The sequence below is a fragment of the Lissotriton helveticus genome, chromosome 2_1 (genome assembly GCF_964261635.1).
Source record: "Lissotriton helveticus chromosome 2_1, aLisHel1.1, whole genome shotgun sequence".
Classification (NCBI taxonomy): Eukaryota; Metazoa; Chordata; class Amphibia; order Caudata; family Salamandridae; genus Lissotriton; species Lissotriton helveticus.
Genome location: NC_136059.1, coordinates 1569530710 through 1569556976, shown reverse-complemented (window position 1 = coordinate 1569556976; position 26267 = coordinate 1569530710). Strand labels below are relative to the sequence as shown.

At 51.2% G+C, this 26267-nt stretch overlaps 1 protein-coding gene across 1 annotated transcript in view; it reads left to right on the top strand.

Annotated features, from left to right (window-relative positions):
* The window catches only part of TRIM14 (tripartite motif containing 14), a 267981-nt gene that overhangs the window by 179012 nt on the left and 62702 nt on the right, over positions 1-26267 (top strand). Inside the window, exon 4 of the mRNA XM_078676540.1 lies at positions 25413-25575. Coding sequence (XP_078532666.1) covers positions 25413-25575 — 163 coding nt within the window. The remainder of the gene's footprint in view (positions 1-25412; positions 25576-26267) is intronic.

Sequence of the window (26267 nt, the reverse complement as noted above, 5' to 3'; positions counted from 1 at the left end):
TGCCTTGCACCCTTCTCCCCTCTGCATTGCACCCTTCTCTCTGCCTTGCACCCTTCTCCCCTCTGCCTTGCACCCTTCTCCCCTCTGCCTTGCACCCTTCTCCCCTCTGCCTTGCACCCTTCTCCCCTCTGCCTTGCACCCTTCTCCCCTCTGCCTTGCACCCTTCTCCCCTCTGCCTTGCACCCTTCTCCCCTCTGCCTTGCACCCTTCTCCCCTCTGCCTTGCACCCTTCTCCCCTCTGCCTTGCACCCTTCTCCCCTCTGCCTTGCACCCTTCTCCCCTCTGCCTTGCACCCTTCTCTCCTCCGCCTTGCACCCTTCTCCCCTCCGCCTTGCATCCTTCTCCCCTCCGCCTTGCACCCTTCTCCTCTCTGCCTTGCACCCTTCTCCTCTCTGCCTTGCACCCTCCTCCCCTCTGCCTTGCACCCTCCTCCCCTCTGCCTTGCACCCTTCTCCTCTCTGCCTTGCACCCTTCTCCTCTCTGCCTTGCACCCTCCTCCCCTCTGCCTTGCACCCTCCTCCCCTCTGCCTTGCACCCTTCTCCCCTCTGCCTTGCACCCTTCTCGCCCTCTGCCTTGCACCATTTTCACCCTCCTCCTTGCACCCTTCTCCCCTCTGCCTTGCACCCTTCTCGTCCTCCCCCTTGCACCCTTCTCCCCTCTGCCTTGCACCCTTCTCCCCTCTGCCCTGCACCCTTCTCCCCTCTACCTTGCACCCTTCTCCCCTCTGCCTTGCACCCTTCTCCCCTCTGCCTTGCACCCTTCTTCCCTCCGCCTTGCAACTGTCTCCCCTCCGCCTTGCACCCTTCTCTACCTTGCACCCTTCTCCTCTCTACCTTGTGCCCTTCTCCCCTCTGCCTTGCACCCTTCTCCCCTCTGCCTTGCACCCTTCTCCCCTTTGCCTTGCACCCTTCTCCCCTTTGCCTTGCACCCTTCTCCCCTCTGCCTTGCACCCTTCTCCCCTCTGCCTTGTACCCTTCTCCCCTCCGCCTTGCACCCTTCTATACCTTGCACCCTTCTCCTCTCAACCTTGCACCCGTCTCCCCTCCGCCTTGCACCCTTCTCTACCTTGCACCCTTCTCCTCTCTACCTTGCACCCTTCTCCCCTCTGCCTTGCACCCTTCTCCTCTCTGCCTTGCACCCTTCTCCACTCCGCCTTGCACCCTTCTCCCCCCTCCGCCTTGCACCCTTCTCCCCCCTCCGCCTTGCACCCTTCTTCACCTTGCACCCTTCTCTCCTCTGCCTTGCACCCTTCTCCCCTCCACCTTGCACCCTTCTCCCCTCTGCCTTGCACCCTTCTCCCCTCTGCCTTGCACCCTCCTCCCCTCTGCCTTGCACCCTTCTCCCCTCTGCCTTGCACCCTTCTCCTCTCTGCCTTGCACCCTTCTCCTCTCTGCCTTGCACCCTTCTCCTCTCTGCCTTGCACCCTTCTCCCCTCTGCCTTGCACTCCCCTCTGCCTTGCACCATTCTCCCTTCTGCCTTGCACCCTTCTCCCCTCTGCCTTGCACCCTTCTCCTCTCTGCCTTGCACCCTTCTCCTGTCTGCCTTGCACCCGTCTCCCCTCTGCCTTGCACCCTTCTCCTCTCTGCCTTGCACCCTTCTCCTCTCTGCCTTGCAGCCTTCTCCTCTCTGCCTTGCACCCTTCTCCCCTCTGCCTTGCACCCTTCTTCCCTCTGCCTTGCACCCTTCTCCCCTCCGCTTTGCACCCTTCTTCCCCTTCCGCCTTGCACCCTTCTCTACCTTGCACCCTTCTCCCCACTGCCGTGCACCCTTCTCCCCTCTGCCTTGCACCCTTCTCCCCTCTGCCTTGCACCCTCCTCCCCTCTGTCTTGCACCCTTCTCCCCTCTGCCTTGCACCCTTCTCCCCACTGCCTTGCACCCTTCTCTCTGCCTTGCACCCTTCTCCCCTCTGCCTTGCACCCTTCTCTCTGCATTGCACCCTTCTCCTCTCTGCCTTGCACCCTTCTCGCCCTCTGCCTTGCACCCTTCTCGCCCTCTGCCTTGCACCCTTCTCGCCCTCCCCCTTGCACCCTTCTCCCCTCTGCCTTGCACCCTTCTCGTCTTCCCCTTGCACCCTTCTCCCCTCTGCCTTGCACCCTTCTCCCCCTCCGCCTTGCACCCTTCTCCCCCTCTGCCTTGCACCCTTCTCCCCTCTGCCTTGCACCCTTCTCGCCCTCTGCCTTGCACCATTTTCACCCTCCTCCTTGCACCCTTCTCCCCTCTGCCTTGCACCCTTCTCGTCCTCCCCCTTGCACCCTTCTCCCCTCTGCCTTGCACCCTTCTCCCCTCTGCCTTGCACCCTTCTCCCCTCTACCTTGCACCCTTCTCCCCTCTGCCTTGAACCCTTCTCCCCTCTGTCTTGCACCCTTCTCCCCTCTGCCTTGCACCCTTCTCTTCTCTGCCTTGCACCCTTCTCCCCTTCGCCTTGCACCCTTCTCCCCTCCACCTTGCTCCCTTCTCCCCTCTGCCTTGCACCCTTCTTCCCTCTACCTTGCACCCTTCTCCCCTCTGCCTTGAACCCTTCTCCCCTCTGTCTTGCACCCTTCTCCCCTCTGCCTTGCACCCTTCTCTTCTCTGCCTTGCACCCTTCTCCCCTTCGCCTTGCACCCTTCTCCCCTCCACCTTGCTCCCTTCTCCCCTCTGCCTTGCAACTGTCTCCCCTCCGCCTTGCACCCTTCTCTACCTTGCACCCTTCTCCTCTCTACCTTGCACCCTTCTCCCCTCTGCCTTGCACCCTTCTCCCCTCTGCCTTGCACCCTTCTCCCCTCTGCATTGCACCCTTCTCTCTGCCTTGCACCCTTCTCCCCTCTGCCTTGCACCCTTCTCCCCTCTGCCTTGCACCCTTCTCCCCTCTGCCTTGCACCCTTCTCCCCTCTGCCTTGCACCCTTCTCCCCTCTGCCTTGCACCCTTCTCCCCTCTGCCTTGCACCCTTCTCCCCTCTGCCTTGCACCCTTCTCCCCTCTGCCTTGCACCCTTCTCCCCTCTGCCTTGCACCCTTCTCCCCTCTGCCTTGCACCCTTCTCTCCTCCGCCTTGCACCCTTCTCCCCTCCGCCTTGCATCCTTCTCCCCTCCGCCTTGCACCCTTCTCCTCTCTGCCTTGCACCCTTCTCCTCTCTGCCTTGCACCCTCCTCCCCTCTGCCTTGCACCCTCCTCCCCTCTGCCTTGCACCCTTCTCCTCTCTGCCTTGCACCCTTCTCCTCTCTGCCTTGCACCCTCCTCCCCTCTGCCTTGCACCCTCCTCCCCTCTGCCTTGCACCCTTCTCCCCTCTGCCTTGCACCCTTCTCGCCCTCTGCCTTGCACCATTTTCACCCTCCTCCTTGCACCCTTCTCCCCTCTGCCTTGCACCCTTCTCGTCCTCCCCCTTGCACCCTTCTCCCCTCTGCCTTGCACCCTTCTCCCCTCTGCCTTGCACCCTTCTCCCCTCTACCTTGCACCCTTCTCCCCTCTGCCTTGCACCCTTCTCCCCTCTGCCTTGCACCCTTCTTCCCTCCGCCTTGCAACTGTCTCCCCTCCGCCTTGCACCCTTCTCTACCTTGCACCCTTCTCCTCTCTACCTTGTGCCCTTCTCCCCTCTGCCTTGCACCCTTCTCCCCTCTGCCTTGCACCCTTCTCCCCTTTGCCTTGCACCCTTCTCCCCTTTGCCTTGCACCCTTCTCCCCTCTGCCTTGCACCCTTCTCCCCTCTGCCTTGTACCCTTCTCCCCTCCGCCTTGCACCCTTCTATACCTTGCACCCTTCTCCTCTCAACCTTGCACCCGTCTCCCCTCCGCCTTGCACCCTTCTCTACCTTGCACCCTTCTCCTCTCTACCTTGCACCCTTCTCCCCTCTGCCTTGCACCCTTCTCCTCTCTGCCTTGCACCCTTCTCCACTCCGCCTTGCACCCTTCTCCCCCCTCCGCCTTGCACCCTTCTCCCCCCTCCGCCTTGCACCCTTCTTCACCTTGCACCCTTCTCTCCTCTGCCTTGCACCCTTCTCCCCTCCACCTTGCACCCTTCTCCCCTCTGCCTTGCACCCTTCTCCCCTCTGCCTTGCACCCTCCTCCCCTCTGCCTTGCACCCTTCTCCCCTCTGCCTTGCACCCTTCTCCTCTCTGCCTTGCACCCTTCTCCTCTCTGCCTTGCACCCTTCTCCTCTCTGCCTTGCACCCTTCTCCCCTCTGCCTTGCACTCCCCTCTGCCTTGCACCATTCTCCCTTCTGCCTTGCACCCTTCTCCCCTCTGCCTTGCACCCTTCTCCTCTCTGCCTTGCACCCTTCTCCTGTCTGCCTTGCACCCGTCTCCCCTCTGCCTTGCACCCTTCTCCTCTCTGCCTTGCACCCTTCTCCTCTCTGCCTTGCAGCCTTCTCCTCTCTGCCTTGCACCCTTCTCCCCTCTGCCTTGCACCCTTCTTCCCTCTGCCTTGCACCCTTCTCCCCTCCGCTTTGCACCCTTCTTCCCCTTCCGCCTTGCACCCTTCTCTACCTTGCACCCTTCTCCCCACTGCCGTGCACCCTTCTCCCCTCTGCCTTGCACCCTTCTCCCCTCTGCCTTGCACCCTCCTCCCCTCTGTCTTGCACCCTTCTCCCCTCTGCCTTGCACCCTTCTCCCCACTGCCTTGCACCCTTCTCTCTGCCTTGCACCCTTCTCCCCTCTGCCTTGCACCCTTCTCTCTGCATTGCACCCTTCTCCTCTCTGCCTTTCACCCTTCTCATCTCTGCCTTGCACCCTTCTCCCCTCTACCTTGCACCCTTCTCCCCTCCGCCTTGCATCCTTCTCCCCTCCGCCTTGCACCCTTCTACCATCTGCCTTGCACCCTTCTCCCCTCCGCTTTGCACCCTTCTCCCCTCCGCCTTGCACCCTTCTCCCCTCCGCCTTGCACCCTTTTCACCCTCCCCCTTGCACCCTTCTCCCCTCTGCCTTGCACCCTTCTCGTCCTCCCCCTTGCACCCTTCTCCCCTCTGCCTTGCACCCTTCTCCCCTCTGCCTTGCACCCTTCTCCCCTCTGCCTTGCACCCTTCTCCCCTCTACCTTGCACCCTTCTCCTCTCTGCCTTGAACCCTTCTCCCCTCTGCCTTGCAGCCTTCTCCCCTCTGGCTTGCACCCTTCTCTACCTTGCACCCTTCTCCTCTCTACCTTGCACCCTTCTCCCCTCTGCCTTGCACCCTTCTCCCCTCTGCCTTGCACCCTTCTCTTCTCTGCCTTGCACCCTTCTCCCCTCCGCCTTGCACCCTTCTCCCCTCCACCTTGCTTCCTTCTCCCCTCTGCCTTGCACCCTTCTTCCCTCCGCCTTGCAACTGTCTCCCCTCCGACTTGCACCCTTCTCTACCTTGCACCCTTCTCCTCTCTACCTTGCACCCTTCTCCCCTCTGCCTTGCACCCTTCTCCCCTTTGCCTTGCACCCTTCTCCCCTCTGCCTTGCACCCTTCTCCCCTCTGCCTTGCACCCTTCTCCCCTCTGCCTTGCACCCTTCTCCCCTCTGCCTTGCACCCTTCTCCCCTCTGCCTTGCACCCTTCTCCCCTCCGCCTTGTACCCTTCTCCCCTCTGCCTTGCACCCTTCTATACCTTGCACCCTGCTCCTCTCTACCTTGCACCCATCTCCCCTCCGCCTTGCACCCTTCTCTACCTTGCACCCTTCTACTCTCTACCTTGCACCCTTCTCCCCTCTGCCTTGCACCCTTCTCCCCTCCGCCTTGCACCCTTCTCCCCCTCCGCCTTGCACCCTTCTTCACCTTGCACCCTTCTCCCCTCTTCCTTGCACCCTTCTCCCCTCCACCTTGCACCCTTCTCCCCTCTGCCTTGCACCCTTCTCCCCTCTGCCTTGCACCCTTCTCCCCTCTACCTTGCACCCTCCTCCCCTCTGCCTTGCACCCTTCTCCTCTCTGCCTTGCACCCTTCTCCTCTCTGCCTTGCACCCTTCTCCTCTCTGCCTTGCACCCTTCTCCCCTCTGCCTTGCACTCCCCTCTGCCTTGCACCCTTCTCCCCTCTACCTTGCACCCTTCTCCCCTCTGCCTTGAACCCTTCTCCCCTCTGTCTTGCACCCTTCTCCCCTCTGCCTTGCACCCTTCTCTTCTCTGCCTTGCACCCTTCTCCCCTTCGCCTTGCACCCTTCTCCCCTCCACCTTGCTCCCTTCTCCCCTCTGCCTTGCACCCTTCTTCCCTCTACCTTGCACCCTTCTCCCCTCTGCCTTGAACCCTTCTCCCCTCTGTCTTGCACCCTTCTCCCCTCTGCCTTGCACCCTTCTCTTCTCTGCCTTGCACCCTTCTCCCCTTCGCCTTGCACCCTTCTCCCCTCCACCTTGCTCCCTTCTCCCCTCTGCCTTGCAACTGTCTCCCCTCCGCCTTGCACCCTTCTCTACCTTGCACCCTTCTCCTCTCTACCTTGCACCCTTCTCCCCTCTGCCTTGCACCCTTCTCCCCTCTGCCTTGCACCCTTCTCCCCTCTGCATTGCACCCTTCTCTCTGCCTTGCACCCTTCTCCCCTCTGCCTTGCACCCTTCTCCCCTCTGCCTTGCACCCTTCTCCCCTCTGCCTTGCACCCTTCTCCCCTCTGCCTTGCACCCTTCTCCCCTCTGCCTTGCACCCTTCTCCCCTCTGCCTTGCACCCTTCTCCCCTCTGCCTTGCACCCTTCTCCCCTCTGCCTTGCACCCTTCTCCCCTCTGCCTTGCACCCTTCTCCCCTCTGCCTTGCACCCTTCTCTCCTCCGCCTTGCACCCTTCTCCCCTCCGCCTTGCATCCTTCTCCCCTCCGCCTTGCACCCTTCTCCTCTCTGCCTTGCACCCTTCTCCTCTCTGCCTTGCACCCTCCTCCCCTCTGCCTTGCACCCTCCTCCCCTCTGCCTTGCACCCTTCTCCTCTCTGCCTTGCACCCTTCTCCTCTCTGCCTTGCACCCTCCTCCCCTCTGCCTTGCACCCTCCTCCCCTCTGCCTTGCACCCTTCTCCCCTCTGCCTTGCACCCTTCTCGCCCTCTGCCTTGCACCATTTTCACCCTCCTCCTTGCACCCTTCTCCCCTCTGCCTTGCACCCTTCTCGTCCTCCCCCTTGCACCCTTCTCCCCTCTGCCTTGCACCCTTCTCCCCTCTGCCTTGCACCCTTCTCCCCTCTACCTTGCACCCTTCTCCCCTCTGCCTTGCACCCTTCTCCCCTCTGCCTTGCACCCTTCTTCCCTCCGCCTTGCAACTGTCTCCCCTCCGCCTTGCACCCTTCTCTACCTTGCACCCTTCTCCTCTCTACCTTGTGCCCTTCTCCCCTCTGCCTTGCACCCTTCTCCCCTCTGCCTTGCACCCTTCTCCCCTTTGCCTTGCACCCTTCTCCCCTTTGCCTTGCACCCTTCTCCCCTCTGCCTTGCACCCTTCTCCCCTCTGCCTTGTACCCTTCTCCCCTCCGCCTTGCACCCTTCTATACCTTGCACCCTTCTCCTCTCAACCTTGCACCCGTCTCCCCTCCGCCTTGCACCCTTCTCTACCTTGCACCCTTCTCCTCTCTACCTTGCACCCTTCTCCCCTCTGCCTTGCACCCTTCTCCTCTCTGCCTTGCACCCTTCTCCACTCCGCCTTGCACCCTTCTCCCCCCTCCGCCTTGCACCCTTCTCCCCCCTCCGCCTTGCACCCTTCTTCACCTTGCACCCTTCTCTCCTCTGCCTTGCACCCTTCTCCCCTCCACCTTGCACCCTTCTCCCCTCTGCCTTGCACCCTTCTCCCCTCTGCCTTGCACCCTCCTCCCCTCTGCCTTGCACCCTTCTCCCCTCTGCCTTGCACCCTTCTCCTCTCTGCCTTGCACCCTTCTCCTCTCTGCCTTGCACCCTTCTCCTCTCTGCCTTGCACCCTTCTCCCCTCTGCCTTGCACTCCCCTCTGCCTTGCACCATTCTCCCTTCTGCCTTGCACCCTTCTCCCCTCTGCCTTGCACCCTTCTCCTCTCTGCCTTGCACCCTTCTCCTGTCTGCCTTGCACCCGTCTCCCCTCTGCCTTGCACCCTTCTCCTCTCTGCCTTGCACCCTTCTCCTCTCTGCCTTGCAGCCTTCTCCTCTCTGCCTTGCACCCTTCTCCCCTCTGCCTTGCACCCTTCTTCCCTCTGCCTTGCACCCTTCTCCCCTCCGCTTTGCACCCTTCTTCCCCTTCCGCCTTGCACCCTTCTCTACCTTGCACCCTTCTCCCCACTGCCGTGCACCCTTCTCCCCTCTGCCTTGCACCCTTCTCCCCTCTGCCTTGCACCCTCCTCCCCTCTGTCTTGCACCCTTCTCCCCTCTGCCTTGCACCCTTCTCCCCACTGCCTTGCACCCTTCTCTCTGCCTTGCACCCTTCTCCCCTCTGCCTTGCACCCTTCTCTCTGCATTGCACCCTTCTCCTCTCTGCCTTTCACCCTTCTCATCTCTGCCTTGCACCCTTCTCCCCTCTACCTTGCACCCTTCTCCCCTCCGCCTTGCATCCTTCTCCCCTCCGCCTTGCACCCTTCTACCATCTGCCTTGCACCCTTCTCCCCTCCGCTTTGCACCCTTCTCCCCTCCGCCTTGCACCCTTCTCCCCTCCGCCTTGCACCCTTTTCACCCTCCCCCTTGCACCCTTCTCCCCTCTGCCTTGCACCCTTCTCGTCCTCCCCCTTGCACCCTTCTCCCCTCTGCCTTGCACCCTTCTCCCCTCTGCCTTGCACCCTTCTCCCCTCTGCCTTGCACCCTTCTCCCCTCTACCTTGCACCCTTCTCCTCTCTGCCTTGAACCCTTCTCCCCTCTGCCTTGCAGCCTTCTCCCCTCTGGCTTGCACCCTTCTCTACCTTGCACCCTTCTCCTCTCTACCTTGCACCCTTCTCCCCTCTGCCTTGCACCCTTCTCCCCTCTGCCTTGCACCCTTCTCTTCTCTGCCTTGCACCCTTCTCCCCTCCGCCTTGCACCCTTCTCCCCTCCACCTTGCTTCCTTCTCCCCTCTGCCTTGCACCCTTCTTCCCTCCGCCTTGCAACTGTCTCCCCTCCGACTTGCACCCTTCTCTACCTTGCACCCTTCTCCTCTCTACCTTGCACCCTTCTCCCCTCTGCCTTGCACCCTTCTCCCCTTTGCCTTGCACCCTTCTCCCCTCTGCCTTGCACCCTTCTCCCCTCTGCCTTGCACCCTTCTCCCCTCTGCCTTGCACCCTTCTCCCCTCTGCCTTGCACCCTTCTCCCCTCTGCCTTGCACCCTTCTCCCCTCCGCCTTGTACCCTTCTCCCCTCTGCCTTGCACCCTTCTATACCTTGCACCCTGCTCCTCTCTACCTTGCACCCATCTCCCCTCCGCCTTGCACCCTTCTCTACCTTGCACCCTTCTACTCTCTACCTTGCACCCTTCTCCCCTCTGCCTTGCACCCTTCTCCCCTCCGCCTTGCACCCTTCTCCCCCTCCGCCTTGCACCCTTCTTCACCTTGCACCCTTCTCCCCTCTTCCTTGCACCCTTCTCCCCTCCACCTTGCACCCTTCTCCCCTCTGCCTTGCACCCTTCTCCCCTCTGCCTTGCACCCTTCTCCCCTCTACCTTGCACCCTCCTCCCCTCTGCCTTGCACCCTTCTCCTCTCTGCCTTGCACCCTTCTCCTCTCTGCCTTGCACCCTTCTCCTCTCTGCCTTGCACCCTTCTCCCCTCTGCCTTGCACTCCCCTCTGCCTTGCACCCTTCTCCCCTCTGCCTTGCACCCTTCTCCACTCTGCCTTGCACCCTTCTCCCCTCTGCCTTGCACCCTTCTCCACTCTGCCTTGCACCCTTCTCCCCTCCGCCCTGCACCCTTCTCCCCTCCGCCTTGCACCCTTCTCCTCTCTGCCTTGCACCCTTCTCCCCTCTGCCTTGCACCCTCCTCCCCTATGCCTTGCACCCTCCTCCCCACTGCCTTGCACCCTTCGCCCCTCTGCCTTGCACCCTTCTCCCCCTCTGCCTTGCACCCTTTTCACCCTCCCCCTTGCACCCTTCTCCCCTCTGCCTTGCACCCTTCTCGTCCTCCCCCTTGCACCCTTCTCCCCTCTGCCTTGCACCCTTCTCCCCTCTACCTTGCACCCTTCTCCCCTCTGCCTTGAACCCTTCTCCCCTCAGCCTTGCAGCCTTCTCCCCTCTGCCTTGCACCCTTCTCTACCTTGCACTCTTCTCCTCTCTACCTTGCACCCTTCTCCCCTCTGTCTTGCACCCTTCTCCCCTCTGCCTTGCACTCTTCTCTGCCTTGCACCCTTCTCCCCTCCACCTTGCACCCTTCTCCCTCCACCTTGCTCCCTTCTCCCCTCTGCCTTGCACCCTTCTCCCCTCCGCCTTGCAACTGTCTCCCCTCCGCCTTGCACCCTTCTCTACCTTGCACCCTTCTCCCCTCTGCCTTGTACCCTTCTCCCCTCCGCCTTGCACCCTTCTCCCCTCCGCCTTGCACCCTTCTCTACCTTGAACCCTTCTCCTCTCTACCTTGCACCCTTCTCCCATCTGCTTGCACCCTTCTCCCCTCCACCTTGCACCCGTCTCCCCTCCGCCTTGCACCCTTCTCTACCTTGCACCCTTCTCCTCTCTACCTTGCACCCTTCTCCCCTCTGCCTTGCACCCTTCTCCCCTCTGCCTTGCAATCCTTCTCCCCTCCACCTTGCACCCTTCTCCCCTCTCCGCCTTGCACCCTTCTCCCCCTCCGCCTTGCACCCTTCTCTACCTTGCACCCTTCTCCCCTCTGCCTTGCACCCTTCTCCCCTACGCCTTGCACCCTTCTCCTCTCTGCCTTACACCCTTCTCCTCTCTGCCTTGCACCCTTCTCCTCTCTACCTTGCACCCTTCTCCCCTCTGCCTTGCACCCTTCTCCCCTCTGCCTTGCACCCTTCTCCCCTCTGCCTTGCACCCTTCTCCCCTCCGCCTTACACCCTTCACTACCTTGCATCCTTCTCCTCTCTGCCTTGCAGCCTTCTCTCTACCTTGCACCCTTCTCCCCTCCGCCTTGCACCCTTCTCCCCCCTCCGCCTTGCACCCTTCTCTACCTTGCACCCTTCTCCCCTCTGCCTTGCACCCTTCTCCCCTCCGCCTTGCACCCTTCTCCTCTCTGCCTTGCACCCTTCTCTACCTTGCACCCTTCTCCCTTCTGCCTTTCACCCTTCTCCCCTACGCCTTACACCCTTCTCTACCTTGCACCCTTCTCCTCTCTGCCTTGCAGCCTTCTCCTCTCTACCTTGCACCCTTCTCCCCTCTGCCTTGCACCCTTCTCAGCCACCCCCTTGCACCCTTTCTACCCAATAGAGGGGGCTGCCACCTGGAACAATGGCACCATTTCAAAAGCATGATGGACTAGGGTCGGCCCTGACTGGGCCCACATCGGACGCACTGGTTCTCCCCCTTGCCCCCCCCTGCGGACGCCCATGGTTGCTGCCGCCCCGTGGGAAGCACAGACGTAGAGCAGCAAGGAGGTTATTGGAGCAGTGAAGGCCATCGGAGTTTGGCTGCGGTTAGACAGCACGCTATGCTGGGCTGGCTGTATCTCGCCACATCAACTTTTGTTTTCCCCCTACACTGCAGTGATTTACCAACAGCTACATTTCCCAGGTGCATGGGTAGCTTTCACAAATCTATGTGCAATTATCCTTGAACACTGGAGTGGCCCTAATTGCACATGCACATTTATACCGCCTTCACATGCTCCCGGCGGATCCATCCGTTGTCGGTCTGACTGCACAGTGATGTTGGCATGACCCGCGCCACACTGATGACATTAGCCATATGTGAACACGGGATGTATGACGTTACAACGCATACTTTTACTCCGCGTACCATTACAACGCGGTATTTACAACGAATACCGTTACAACGCATAGCGCTTTGGGGTGCTGGATAGTGGTAAGTATAATTTACTATTCTAACTCCAGTCCCCGTGGACCCTAGGGAAGGTGTTGGATAGTAAATTAAACTTACCTCTTATCCTAGAGCGCCCCCCAGCGCAATGCGTTGTAATGCCATGCGTTGTAATGCCCGCGTTGTAATGGTAGTGCGGAGTAAAAGTTGCGTCGTAACGGGTGTATACCGTGAACACGACCTTTAAACAACCTCTGACCAAACTTGCCACCCTGGGGTGCCCTGGGCCAATAGACTGCACTCTTTTCCTGCCGACTGTGAACAACACATACTGGTAACCCCAAGATAGGTGAATATTCTCCCTAGGCTCCTTTCCCACCTCCAGCACAGCACAATGGGCCCCATAGACCCCAAACAACAGCAATTGATTTTTGATTGTGGGAAGACACCTAGGCGGAAGGATACCGATGGTGCCACCAATCTAGAACAGAGCCAGCTGGATGGCGCAGCAGCCATTATGGAAGAACGTAGAGCGGGTGTCCAATCTATTGACGCCCGCTTGGACACTTTCACTAACCGCCTTGACAACATTAATGGCCGTTTGGAGGCACAGGACACCCGGATTGACAGAGCAGAACACCGGTTCTCTGAGCTAGAAGACGCTCATCCCTCTATGCAGAAAACATTAGATAGGGCTGAGGGCCTATTCAAACAACTTGCAACAAAATCTGAAGATTTAGAAGCTGGTTTGCACAGATATAACCTACGCGTAGCCGGAATTGCAGAATCTGCCAACACGGGCCCCATGCCCAGATTCATTGAGTCTCTTCTGGTAGATCTGTTTGGGAGGAAATCCTCTGCTACGTTTGCTGTTGAGCAAGCACATCGGTTGCTGGCAACAACCCCCCCCCCCCACTCGGGGCGACCCCGAGGATCATTATTGCTAAACTCCTCAATTACAATGATCGCAACACTGCTCTAAGGGTGTCTAGAGGGCGAGGTTCGCTCTCATATCAGGGCTCAAACATTTCATCCTGACTACGCCTTTATTACAAGAAGCCTGCCGCAAGTACACTGACGTGAAACGCATGCTTCAGAAAGAAAATGATTCGATATGCTGTGCTATATCCGGCAAGACTCAGAGTACAACTAGGGAATAAATCGCACTTTTTCGACACGCCAGATGCAGTTGCCAAATTCGGGAAAAATCATCAGCAGACGATGTAGCGAGAGGACAAAGAAGGACATCCAAATCTTGACTCTTAATTGTTCATTGGTATTCGCTGAAGTGCCGCATCTCCGGAAAGTTAGCAGCATTGACTAATCGATGGTGCATGATATGGCGTAACTGCGCTGAGACATTTTAGTAGATATATGAGTGTTGAAATTGAGGTCCTCCACATCACCTTTGTATCCAGTAACATGGGCTTGTACTTGAAGCCAGTTACCAGGCTGGATGGACATACCTTCAACAGTGACTATCCGGCAAAGTGATGGCCCCCGCGGAGCGCTGCTATCCCCCCAGGATTAGTTCCTGCCCTTTTTTCTTCCCCCTTTCCTTCCCCCTTCACTCTTTCTTCCCCTTCTGTTTTTTGCATCTAATTGGGGATTCACAGAGTGCCACTTATTTGTGTATCTGATGAGGGTGGTGGGGGGGCTGAACTGGGATGTTTGTTTTAGCTTGGTTTTTATTAATTGTTGAAGTTATCAGGAGCATATTACTCAGTACAGCGCACACGGTACGATCCGAGCATTTCACAGAGTAACAGTGATCGATGAGTACTAGGAATTTACACATTAATAGTCTGCGCTTCAGATGCTTATCCTGGAATGTACGAGGTCTTTCTTACCCCAAAAGAGTCAGGCAGGTGATGGCTTATTTGGCACTACACTCCATCCAGCTTGCTTTCCTACAGGAGGCACACTACGCACCGCTGCCAACCCACGGGTTTGCGGTGTCATGGGGACAAAATCGCTTCTTTTCCTGCTACAGTTCTTATTCCCGTGAGGTGTGCATTTTAATTAGGCGCCTTGATGCCCATTGGGCTAAGTTCTGCGCGTTATGAATTTATTTTCATTCATTTCAATTAATCACTCTCTTCCCTTCCAGACTTTATCAGCGGTAACAGACCCAGAGGGCAGGTTCCTCTTAGTTCATGGATCGCTTGGGGGTGTGCCGGTGCTGCTAGTTAATATATACGCTCCAAATGTCGATGCACCCGATTTCTTTCTCCACAATAGCTTTGCACATAGACTAATTTCACACTGACACTATAATAATGGACGGAGATTTCAATCTCACATTGGCCCCTACAACTGACATCACCGGACCTGGACGCGTCACAAAGCCACACGCCACAAGCGACCTCCTCTCCCTTTTGCGGACAGAACTGTTGTTGGACCCTGGTCCATTAACTACCCTGGACCCTGAAGCTATTACTTTTATTCTGCCCCATAAGTCACTTGGTCTAGAATTGACCATTGGTATCTAAAGCCACAACTTCTCTTAGACGTACAGAAAGTCGAATACTTACCACATACCGTCTCCGATCATTCCCTAGACCTACTGGATATGGATTTCCCCTCGGGCCATAAGCAGCGACCCTTATGGAGATTCCCAGCTAATGCTCTATTGGACTCAGTATTCCACTGTGAGGTTGGGGAAACTATCAACAAATTCTTTAAATTAAATGAGGGCACTGTTGAGTCACAGCTTGTACTTTGGGATGCCTTTAAGGCCTTTATTCGTGGGGTTTGCATCTCAAAACAGGCTAGTGTGTTAAGCTCAATAAAAAAAAATAGAGAGTAAACTAAAAGATTTTGACACTGCCTTACAGAGTTCCCCGTCCTTGATATCTCTCCACGACCGCTTCAAGTTAATGATCGAATTCAAAGACGCGGCTGCCCGTGAGGTCAAATACATGGGAAAATATGCCAGGGCCCGAATATAAGGGGAGGGGGAAAGACCCGGCAGGACACTTGCACACCTCCTTAGACCAGATTATCAATCGACATTCGTGACCCAACTAGACACTGACGCGGGTGACTCGCTAACGAAGGGATCGGACATTATCACAGCTTTTCTTGATTATTATACCAAATGTGATGCCCACCCCAGGTCAGGGTCAGACTGACTATTCACAAGAGATAGCTATGGTCTGGCCAAAAGAGGGACAGCGGGAGTTCCTAGCCTCCCCTATAGATACAGACGAAATGAAACAGGCCATCAGGGATTTGACCAGCAGTCGCGCCTCAGGATCTGATGGGCTCTCTGGTGATTTTTTAATAGCCTATCAACACGAATTCGCTCCCCATCCTTTAGCGGTCTACGACGAGGCCCTACAGTGCGGATCGCTCTCACCAACAATGCGCGAATCTGTTGTCACACTACTTCTCAAACCAGATAAGTCCCCCGACAAATGTCAGTCTTATAGGCCATTGTCATTACTTAGGCATGACTATAAAATCCTCACTAAGGTACTTGCTACCTGACTGGCACTGCTGGTCAACACCACCTTATGCCTCCTCCAAGCTGGATTAATTCCAGGAAGGTCCACAACACTTAACCTCCATAAAGTCTTCTCAGTGATATATGAAAATGGAACCCACTTTCCGGTGGCAGCAGTTATGCCGGATGCTGAGAAAGCCTTTGATTCCTTAGAATGGTTTTTTTGTACGCTGTCATGCAAAAAATAGGCATCTCCATAGGCTTCTTACATCTTGTCCCCTTATTATATTCCAATTCGGGGCACCAGACAGGGGTGCCCACTATCACCCCTGCTATTCATAATAGCTATGGATCCGCTGGTTCGCCACATTCAGGAGCGCCACTTCCACCGTGAAATGCAATTACATACAGGTCCGCTCATCACATCATTTTACGCTGACAATGTGATGTGATTCGTAAGCAAACTGGCTGATAACCTGCCCCTGCTTCGCTTTGGAGTGCACTCTAGCCTGGTCATCAACTGGACCAAGTTCAAGATATTCCCATTGACCCCCGCCACTGAACTGAGTGACCTAGAATTCCCCTTGAGAGGGTGCACTGATCCACCTATATATCTGGGCATCTATTTACTCTGCAGTACCCCTGAGGTCATCCGTCTAAATTACGGCCCGCAGTTGACCGCTTCGAGACACAAATCAATAAATGGACGAAGCCTCTGCTTTCCATCGCGGGTAGGATAGGTATCATTAAAATGGTGGTACTACTACGATTTTTATACCTTTTTTTTTTTAAATAATCCCATTCCTTTAACATTGGTCTTTTTTAACACACTCTGGTCCCTTTTGATACGCCTGGTTTGGGCGGGTAAACAACCACGGGTGAACTGGACCACACTGACCATGCCATTTAAGCGGGGGGGAGGGATATGGGCTCCCTGACTTCTATTTATATTATCTGGTGACCCAAGTCCACTTTACGTATTACTGGTTCCACCCAGACGCCTGGCTTCAATACCTCAAATCCAACGGTTCGCAGATACATCTCCGCTCAATATCGACGTTGCTGCCTCTAGGCCTTCCACGCTGCCCTGCAGAAATTCAAACAGTCCCCATGACATGTTGGGCATGGTCTGAATTGCGGAGGTACCTACAATATAAATTCTTGTATTTACCACATATACCATTGGTAGACAATCCGTGGATACCCCCTGCCATGGAGGCACTAATTAAGTGAACAATACAAACACATAGACTTACAAAAAGGGGGGACTTGTTCTGTGGCTCCAGGCCATGCTCGACTGCTGAATTGGCCTTGCGCTGTACTGCAACACATATGGATTGTTTCTTAATCCAAAGAATACGTAGCTCTTTATTAAAGACCTTGCCCGATCTCTTGACTGAACCGGAGGATTTCCCCCCACTCACACTTCTTATAACCTTACCTGATAGTGCCCATTTGGTATCACGCGTCTATCACTTGTCGGTCTCCCTTCGCTCACCATTGGGCACTAAAGCGCGCATGTCCTGGGAGCGGGATTTCGATTTCACTATCACTAAAGACATATGGCACTACTGTTTTTCCCAGACACCCTACATCTCTGGTAACTAGACATAAACTGCTACATTTTAAATATCTTCATAGAGCGTACGTTACTCCTAAACTGCTAGCAAAAACGAATCCCACGGTGTCCAACATGTGTGGGAGGTGTGGTACTCCAGATGCTGACTTTTTACACCTTGCATGGCATTGTACGTCGGTGAACACATACTGGGAGGATGTATTCTGGCACTTGTCCATTATGGTAGAACAACCCATAACCCCCAACTCTTTGACAGCCCTCTTGGGGTATGTCAAGCCATTAAAGAGAAGCATTAGAAGATTCTCGGCAATGGCCTTATTGGTAGCTAAATGGCAGGTGTCTTTACTTTGGGGTGGAACGCGAGCGCGTCAGTACAGGCATGAATTCGAGATCTCACTTACTGGGATACAATAAGCGACACATATACCAGACTTCTACCCGCTACTTCACGTCCCCGCGATATTTGGCAACCACTCAAAAGTTATCCACAAACCCGCTCTATTGATAATGAATGATATGGGTACGCACACATGTAGGTAATATGTTATCTCACCTGAGCCAGAGAATAGGCACAGTTTGAAAGACTCCTGTTATGTGCAATATCCAAAAGTGCACAACCGTAAAAATATTATGATTGTATACTGAGAGATCGCTGTGCTGTACTTATTGTTAAAGCGTTAATTTTTGTTCTCTGCTCCTTTGTAATTGTTTTTTCTTTGTGTTAATTGCAAGAGAATGTTCTCTATTTGACATAACCCTGCACCCAGTCCAGCTATTCGTGGACCACTGATATGTTAAATCCTAGCTTGATTGTAATGTCTCTTGAAAAAATGCAGTAAAAAAAAATAAAAATATATAAAAGCCTAGCATCTTTATTATTTACCTCCAAATGTCATAGTTTCCTGTAAGATATTGATAACATTTCGTTAGAGATTATGGCTCATGTTTATTAAGGTTTCACGTAACTCGGTACAGCAAGCCACCTTGCTGCTCTGCACTGTATGAAAGGGAAAGGGCAGGAATGCACTGTATTTTCCGTAATACCTCGCGTTCCTGTCTTTTCCTGTAACTGGTACATTTTTGGCTGCCTAGCGCCAACGCAGGCACCCTTGCGTCATGTTGCAAGGGTGCCTGCGTTGTAGGTAGGATTGTTTTTTGTGCAGGAAGGAATACCTTCCTGCACAAAAACAATCCTGAGAGGCATTTCCTCTTTCTGTGTGCTGCACACATATATATTTCAACTCATTATGCATCACCTGGGGAGGCATAGCATTTTGATGCAATCTCAGGTCTACCACTAATGATAAATCAGGTTAAGCGCCAAAATCCGTGGGTGGATCTGTGGGAACACCCACGCTCCACCCATGGAATGCCTCTGTGCTGCAGAGTAAGGCAAGGCGTTTATTTGCACTGCCTTGCGTTACTCTAGATTTATCACGCCATGCATTGCCTCGCAAGATGACCTTGCGTGGTTTGATAAATCTCACTTAGGTTTTGCCTCACTCTGGTATGAATCACTGGGCAAAAAAAGAAAAGGTCACGCACTTATGTGTAAAAGAGAGCTCGTTTCTTAGAGGTTCACGGTCATGGTTAAGGGTAAAACGTGACTAGGATCAGTACCAAATGATCCGTTAGGACTCCCAACAGGCTGGCTGAGGGAAGGTACCAGGGAGGAAGTTAATTTCGAAGGTGAGATGATTACGTTAATCCCTTGCGTGCGTCGGACGGCCGCCGGCCGTCCGACGTCACGGTGGGCGTGTGCGGAGGACGGCCGGGGGCCGTCCAAAACCAAACCACGCCATAAATAACCCGCACCGCGGCTGAATTTCCGGTGCGGTTAAAGATTTAAATAAGTATGCTTCTTTATGTGGGTCATTGGCAAACAGCATAAAAAAGTTTTGCTTTTTTTTAAAGTCAAATCTTTTGAAGACATCCAAGTAACCTTTTTTTGATAGATCCAATCTGAGCTTTTCCCAGCTTGTTGAATTCTTTCAACCATGAAATCGTATTCCTGCTCAATTTCAGCTTCTGTGTGTTGTCTGCACCAGTATCTCCGATGGGAGACGGTGTAATTATATTCCAGAGCACTTTTGTCTAGTCCGTTAAATGGAAACTGGTTATCAATTTGCATACGTTCTATGCTTGTTCTATTATGTACTTTTTGGTAAGTAAGCCACGTATGCACAATAAACAACAATTCCTTTTTTTTTATAGCACCTATTATTCCAGTCCAGATCAACATAGACGACAAGGGTGCTGTCCACCCTGTACCCACCATGCTTTTCCTCACCAGTAAAAAAAACATTTCACAGCTAGGAACATGCAAAAGTTCAGGGCATCCAAAAGACCAAGAGCTAATGGTGGGGCATGGTTTGGCTATATTTCTCAGTAATATGTGATCAATAGAAAAGAATACCTGTATCAGCCGGATGCAACCCAATATGACTATCCAAAGGAATCTGTACCCCACTCCCACTATAAATTAAATGATACATCCAATCAATGAGGCTAACGGGTAAATGCTGTAGAGCTAGGTCTAGTTGCGATACATCATAACCTCTTTCTCCCTCCTTGATCTCTATTGATTCAATGGATTACATTTTGGTATGTTTAATTGCTGCAATATTTAGGGTGGTTATCCACACAAAAGGCATGTTAAAGAGTGTTTGTCTTGTGAAAAGCTAGACAAAGTTTGTATGACATTGGAGGAAGGCAACCTCATTCTAAATAACTGCCAGTGTGGATTTGAAAAATTGGTAATTAGGTTCTACTGTGTACGAAATGCAGAGTCCCGAAAGTTGATGACGTTCACATTTTTGTGGCTTTCCCCGTGGTTCAAGAATTTTGGGGAAGTGTGGGTAAGACCTTGTCCGAGGTTCTGGGCACGGAGGTTGAGGTAAGCCCTTCTCTTATCCTTTTTGGTATTATACTGAAGTCCCGAAGGGGAGCTGGGGCTCCCGGGGCTACAAAGTAAGCTGGTATTTTACTTAGTTATTTTGGCAAGAAGGGAGATTTGTATGTTATGGCGCCAAGCTGTGCCCCCAACCTGGAGAGCCTTGTGGAATGCGGTACGATATTTTAGAGATTTGGACCTAAAGGTTATTCTGAATAGAGATAGATCAGATTTGGGGTTATTTTTAGAATCTGTTATATTGTGCAGTTGCTGTTTAAATTATTTTGTACTATAAAAATGATGATACCTCTTGGTCAGCTCACGATGTGTGGTGCGGCTGGGCTGCGCATAAATAACATCAGCTGAGTCTGGACCCTTAGATAAGAGCAACAGGGGTGGCACAGATTGAGAGGTTGTTTCATCTATGGAGGTCATATGTAGGTTCTACAGTTTCTGTTTTTCACAGGGGGTATCTAGTCAGTTACAGACATTGCAACTTGGATCATACCGCTGTTGCAGTTGAAAAATAAATGATGGCCTTACCTGTAATTTAAACCGTACTGTGACACCTCTGAGGACATTAAACCAAGGACCATATATACCTAATGTATGACCTACCTCAAATCTACACTGTGGTCTGAACACATAGCTCATAACAGAAACTATTCATACAGGGTGTGACAATTTTATGATCTCCTTTCATAGTTAATTAAAGATGATCAAACTCTTATCTTTGCTGTTTTTGCTTCTGTAGAAATCATTTTGTTGTTTACTGAAGTGGGAAAGAAAATGCCAGTCCTTTGAACACTCATCACATGACCTAGAATAGAAGCTCACAGTGTTGATGTTACTGTGGCATATTCTGGCATAGAGTCATCATTGACTTGTCTCTCTGATACCTCTCCAGTGTTAATAGCAGCTGATGAATGTTAAGTGCATTTTAATTAGTTTTCTGATTGAAAAACCTCTCCTACCTGTACTTTAAACTTGCCAGGAATAAGGGTGTTTTGTGGAGGCGGGGATTTGTTTCTAGTAGTGGTAGTGTTTCTGGTCATCATACAATCTGTATTAAAAAGTATATATGTCTATCAAAAAACGGTTTATGGTACCTGGATTTCTGGATCACCTTTGGTGAAGGTCAAGGGGCTGGACTTCTAGGCCATAAGTGGCAGCAGGGCTTAATAAGCAGTCTACCTCCCTTAGAAAGGTGCTTGGCAACTTTCTGTGATGTTGTGGCTCCTTCGCTATCAGTTCAGATCAATCATAGCGATTGTTGACCTCACCTTTGACGTTTTGTTTCCCTTCTCAGTTCCTTGACTTTTTTGCCTGAACGTTGATTTATTTCTGGATTATGATATGGCTTTGTTAATTGTTTGCTGGCTGTTTGCCTTAACTCTGAGATTGGAGGTTTTTTTTTTTGCTCAGTGGTTGCCTGAAGTCTGACTTGCCTCTGGATTACGATTTGGTATTGTTTGCTGTCCTGTTTGCCCTGCTTCCTCCCTGAATTCCAGTTTAACTTTTGCCTCAGAATTCCTCTGCTGATGTTACCTGATTTCTTTGACTGTTGCTTAAGTTCCCACCTTTAGGAAGCCATGTGCATTTGGCAGTCGCTTTTGAAAACACTATTGTGAATGACCTGAAGTATGAGAGACATGTTTATGAGATTGGGACTCCAGCTGTCTCTTCTCTTCTCTCACTTTCTATGGTTCCCACCTTTCATTAGAAAACAAAACAGCCATTTGTTTATGTTTTGCTATTCTGGAACAGCCAAGAGCTGGCAGGTGAAAAAGAAAAGAATTTGTGTAAAATTATTGAGATTATGTTCAAAGGCAGTAATTATTTATCTGTTTGCTTATACTACATATGTTTAGACAGCTGTCACATACTTTCTAAATGATTTAGTAATGTGTTTGCCATTTTAGGTTTATTTTGTGGTGATTTCGCTTTTGGCCCACTTTCGTTCTCCTTTAGTTGGGCATATTAGCTTTTTTTTGGCTGCCCCACCTTTGCACAGCCACACATAATTCATTTGTTTTTTTTATGTGACATGATATTCTTTTAGAAATATGCTGTACATATTATTTGTTATTCAGTGACTCTTCTTTGGATTAAGTCTGAACATCTGGTCCAAGGTAGAACAACGCGGTGTACTGTTTTCTTGTGCACGATCAGCAACATCTCTGAACATTTTTAGACATAACATGGTAGCACAGCTGTGGAATTTTAACAGTAGTTCTTATCATATAAACGTGTCTTCCCCCCTGGGGGGGCAGAGAGGAGAATTTCAGCAGAGAGAACGGGCTTGGCACGGAGGCAGCAGCCTTGCGTAAACTGAGTTTACATCTATGATGTGAACCACCTAACTACACACACCAGGTATGTGGTCCGGTACTAATCCCAGAGATCACTAATATACCCCTGTGCTCACATAGTGAAGGTAGGTCTAGATAGATATATTAGATACCATGGTTGGGTTGCTCATTGTTTACAACCTGCTAGTAATGTTAATTACATTGCTTAGTTGTAATTATCTACTTATCACAGCACACTTGCTTAAAAAAAGACGATGATAGTTCTAATAAATGTATTGTAAACTTCCTTCGTGCCTTTCTTTTGTTTACAATGGATAAACATGAGTGAGAATCGAAAGGTGATCTGTTTCCACGGTTCCCTTGGGGACTAGATTGTCATGCTCTAGGTTTGCCAAAATTACCTGATACTCTGTAAAGGTTAGGAATTCAGGCGAGACACTGTGAACTAGTCGGATTTGGACCTACGGGTACTGACTTAGTAGAGAGACTAAGCCCCTACATTCTGACATCCTGTTCTCCCAAGGCACAGTTCTGCTTCCAAGCAGAATCCTGGAACAGTGTTTCAGAAAGGTAAAAATACTTGGCTTTAATGCTTCCCTCAATATGTTTACCAGGCTGGACATACAAATACAGGCCAGGCAGAAAAAAAACTGACAAAGGGAAACTCCACCTCTCCTTTCCTCCTTTTATATTAGTGTTCACTCACACCTGAGCAGAGCTACATTATGGGATGGAATGCCTTCATACTCTGTCAATCAAGAGTCCTAAATCCTGACAAAACTCCTTTCCAGTTCAGAGTACGATGTCACAACCCATATGATAGAAGATAGAATTTTGGCAAATGACAGGCCTCTCACTGATGGTCTGAAAATGAATATTATCTCTGTCATGTATGATAACTCCAAAGGTTATTTTCATTTGACTTACAAAGCTTTTAACATATGGAAAAGGTAAACAAGTACTGTTCTGAATATATGCCTTACCATGGCTGCATGCAAATATCACAAGTACAGGTATAAAAATAAAATTTCCACCAGCTGCGCGGGGCAGGGCTGCTCTGCTCACAGAGCAGGGGGAGGGGTGGTGAGCACTTTGTAAGTGTGCTTGACTTTTAGTCCTGCCGCCTTGGGGCGGCCAAACAGTCATGCGCACTTTGTATGTTCTCAACCCAGGCAGTATTACACCGTGGTGCAGAACATGCCCAGGCTCCCACTGCCTGTTTGAGTGCTGAACCACGACGCTCAGACCAATCAAAACACTGCATTGCAGAGTTGTGATTGACTTAGGGGAGCCTGTGTCCTTCCTGCTTGGTTCCGGCTGGAAGAGATGCAGAGAGACGACTAAGAAGGGACGCAGGGAAAAGGTAAGTGTATTTTTTATTCACCCCCAATCCGTGCCAGTCACCACTGGACTGCACTGAATTCTAGGAACACTACCCTACCTCACCATTCCATCTCAATCGATGACATCCTGGTTATAAGCAGGAGTCCATCTCCAGTGAGTATTTTAACGAATTCTGCTGGGTGTATGGTAACATTTGATAAGACTATGGACCTCAAGCACACATTGATGCACTGTATATACTTTTTATATTTCCTATATAATTTGTATTATTATAGTTCTTATTTTATATGGCTGCAGATGTATACTCGTCTCATGACGATACACATACAAAAAGGTATTATTGCATTTCATCCATTAACACTTCTCTGATAAAATGCCTATTTGCTTTGTAATGCTTGTTTTTTGTACATGGATGTTGTCTGTTAAACAGTTCTGAAGAACAAGTTAATTTGGTTCCAGCGCGAACTAGACCCGAAGGTATCGTAGCACTTTACATGAGCACCAGTTACATTACAGACGGACACGTTCATTTTTTTTGTTAGGCACGGGGAGATTAAGGGCCATATGTATGAAAATCTTCTTTCGCGATTTTCATATAGCGATTTTTTGTGAATCGCTATTTGAGAATTGCAAAACGCTATGTATGTAGGATTTGCAAATAATTTTGCGAATCCTGCATGTTCCTTAATTGCAAATTGCGATTCGCAATGAAGGAATACCTCCCTATTCATTCCTATGGGCCTAGAGGCCCGTAGGAATAAATGGGAAGACATTCTCAATTTGCGATTCTCAATCAGAGAATCGCAAATTGAGAATGCAATTTCAAGGGTGCCGGTGTCTCAAAAGGACACCCTGTTGCATCCGTGAAATGTGCATGTGTGCACATGTGGCACACATACATGCCATAAGGGCATGTATGTGTGCACATGGCACTTTGAAAAGTGCAAAAAAGTGCATTTTTCAAAGGAATCTCAAATCTTGAAGTTGGTGGTAATTTGCGATTCCTCATGGCCAAATTGTACTTTTTCTGGGCCTCTTACATTGCATTTAAGGAATCACAATTTGCGATTCCTTAAATGCAATCGCAAAGTAAGGAATCGCAAATTTGCGATTCCTTATTTTGCAAGGCTGTTTTCCATTCATACATCCCACTTAGCTAAATTGCGATTGCTATTTTGAATGATACATATGGCCCTAAGTGATTTGCCCAGAATCACAGGATGTTGAACGTCCCTGCCAAGACTCAAACCCAGTTCCCCAGATTTGAGGCCGACCGCCCCAGCCGGTAGGCCACATCCTCTCCCCTCTCCCTCATTTACAATGCATTTTTTAATTGTAATACATTCACAAGGAAAATACCCCCATCTCTTGTATATAGTTCGCAATTTCCCCAATAATCATCAACTTTGTTATTCAGTTTTAGCACATACAAAATGCCTCTCTCTTTTATTCGTTGGAACGTATAAAGTTGTGTACCTTTTTTCTAAAATGTTTCTATATTTACAACATATACATTCTTTGAATTCAAAGGAGCCTCCATTATTTCACATTTGTGAAGAAAAATGTGCAGCCTTAAGTAGCTCCCCGCATCCAAGAATGTGTAGTACTTGTGATCACTTAAAAGCCTTAACGATATAGCAGTATTCTCAAAACACCACTGTATTTCTTTTTTTAAAGTTATCCAACAACATTGGGGCAAAATAACATTCAGAAGTGCCCTCCTGTAGGCTTCCTGGATAGATCTAATTTCAAATGTTGCCTGTTTTTTCAAGTGCTTTGCAAAAATCAGTATCATATCTTCTGTTCACATCATTAACTTCCCAAAAGAGTAGGGAAATTGGGAAAAAATCCAAAATCGGTTTTAGGGAAACCGTAATTATGTTGAAAGACACCCTCTAAAATAGAGAAATAACATAAATAGTGATTCTACACTTGTGACATGAAACTCCTCACCATTATTAAATGGCTTTGTTAAACCAAATCTTGCTATAAAATGGAGTGTGGAAAACCTATATAAAAAGAATGCAATGCTGGTGTTAACTGACCCTATATTTTGAATATTGGTTGTCTATTTGGTGACACTATGTTTACATTCTCCAGGATTACACAACTACAGAAAGGGAAATAAAGGCACAAAAGACCCCAGCGGAGCAGTGGCATCCAGTACCTGTAACATTTGAAGATATGCAAAATCACTTTGACACGTTTACTAGAGCCATTCAGTCTACACTACAAAAACCCTTGCGGGAGCGACTTCAAGAAGGTACAGTATAAAATGTATCCTGAGGTAGGCTTGTGCTTCCTATGGTTTTCAAATGAGGCACTGTCGCAGTCAGCCTATATTTTTCACCATTGACCATTTCTGCTTATTCACAAGGGGCACATGCATCAAAGGAAAAAACGGTCGCAAATGGGCAGATTCTCAGATTCTGCCCCTTTGCGACCGTGATTTTGTATTTGGGATGCATCATCCCAAGTACAAAAATCGCAAATTGCGATTGCATTTGAGGAATCGCAAATTACGATGCCTTGAATGTAATGCAAGATAGCATTTAAAATAGCGATTTCGCTATTAGGGCCCGCTACATACCGAAAAATTTAACCTGATGGTATTTAGCGAAACTTTGAAAAATGCACTAAAGTGCAGGTCCAGTGCAGGTCCATGTTACACACATACATGCCCTTGGGGCATGGCATGTGTGTGTGCAACATAGGTCCTTTTGACACCCTTGCACCCTTGAAATTTCTTGCGCAATTTGCGAGTACCTAATGGGTAATCGCAAATTGCGCATGTAATTCCCATTCATTCCTATGGGCCTGTAGGCCCATAGGAATGAATGGGAAGCCATTCCTTAATTTTGACTTGCAAATTGCGAGTCGCAATTAAGGAATCTGTAGGAATCGCTATTTTTTTTGCAATTCCTACATGCACAGGCTTTTGCGATTCCTTATTAG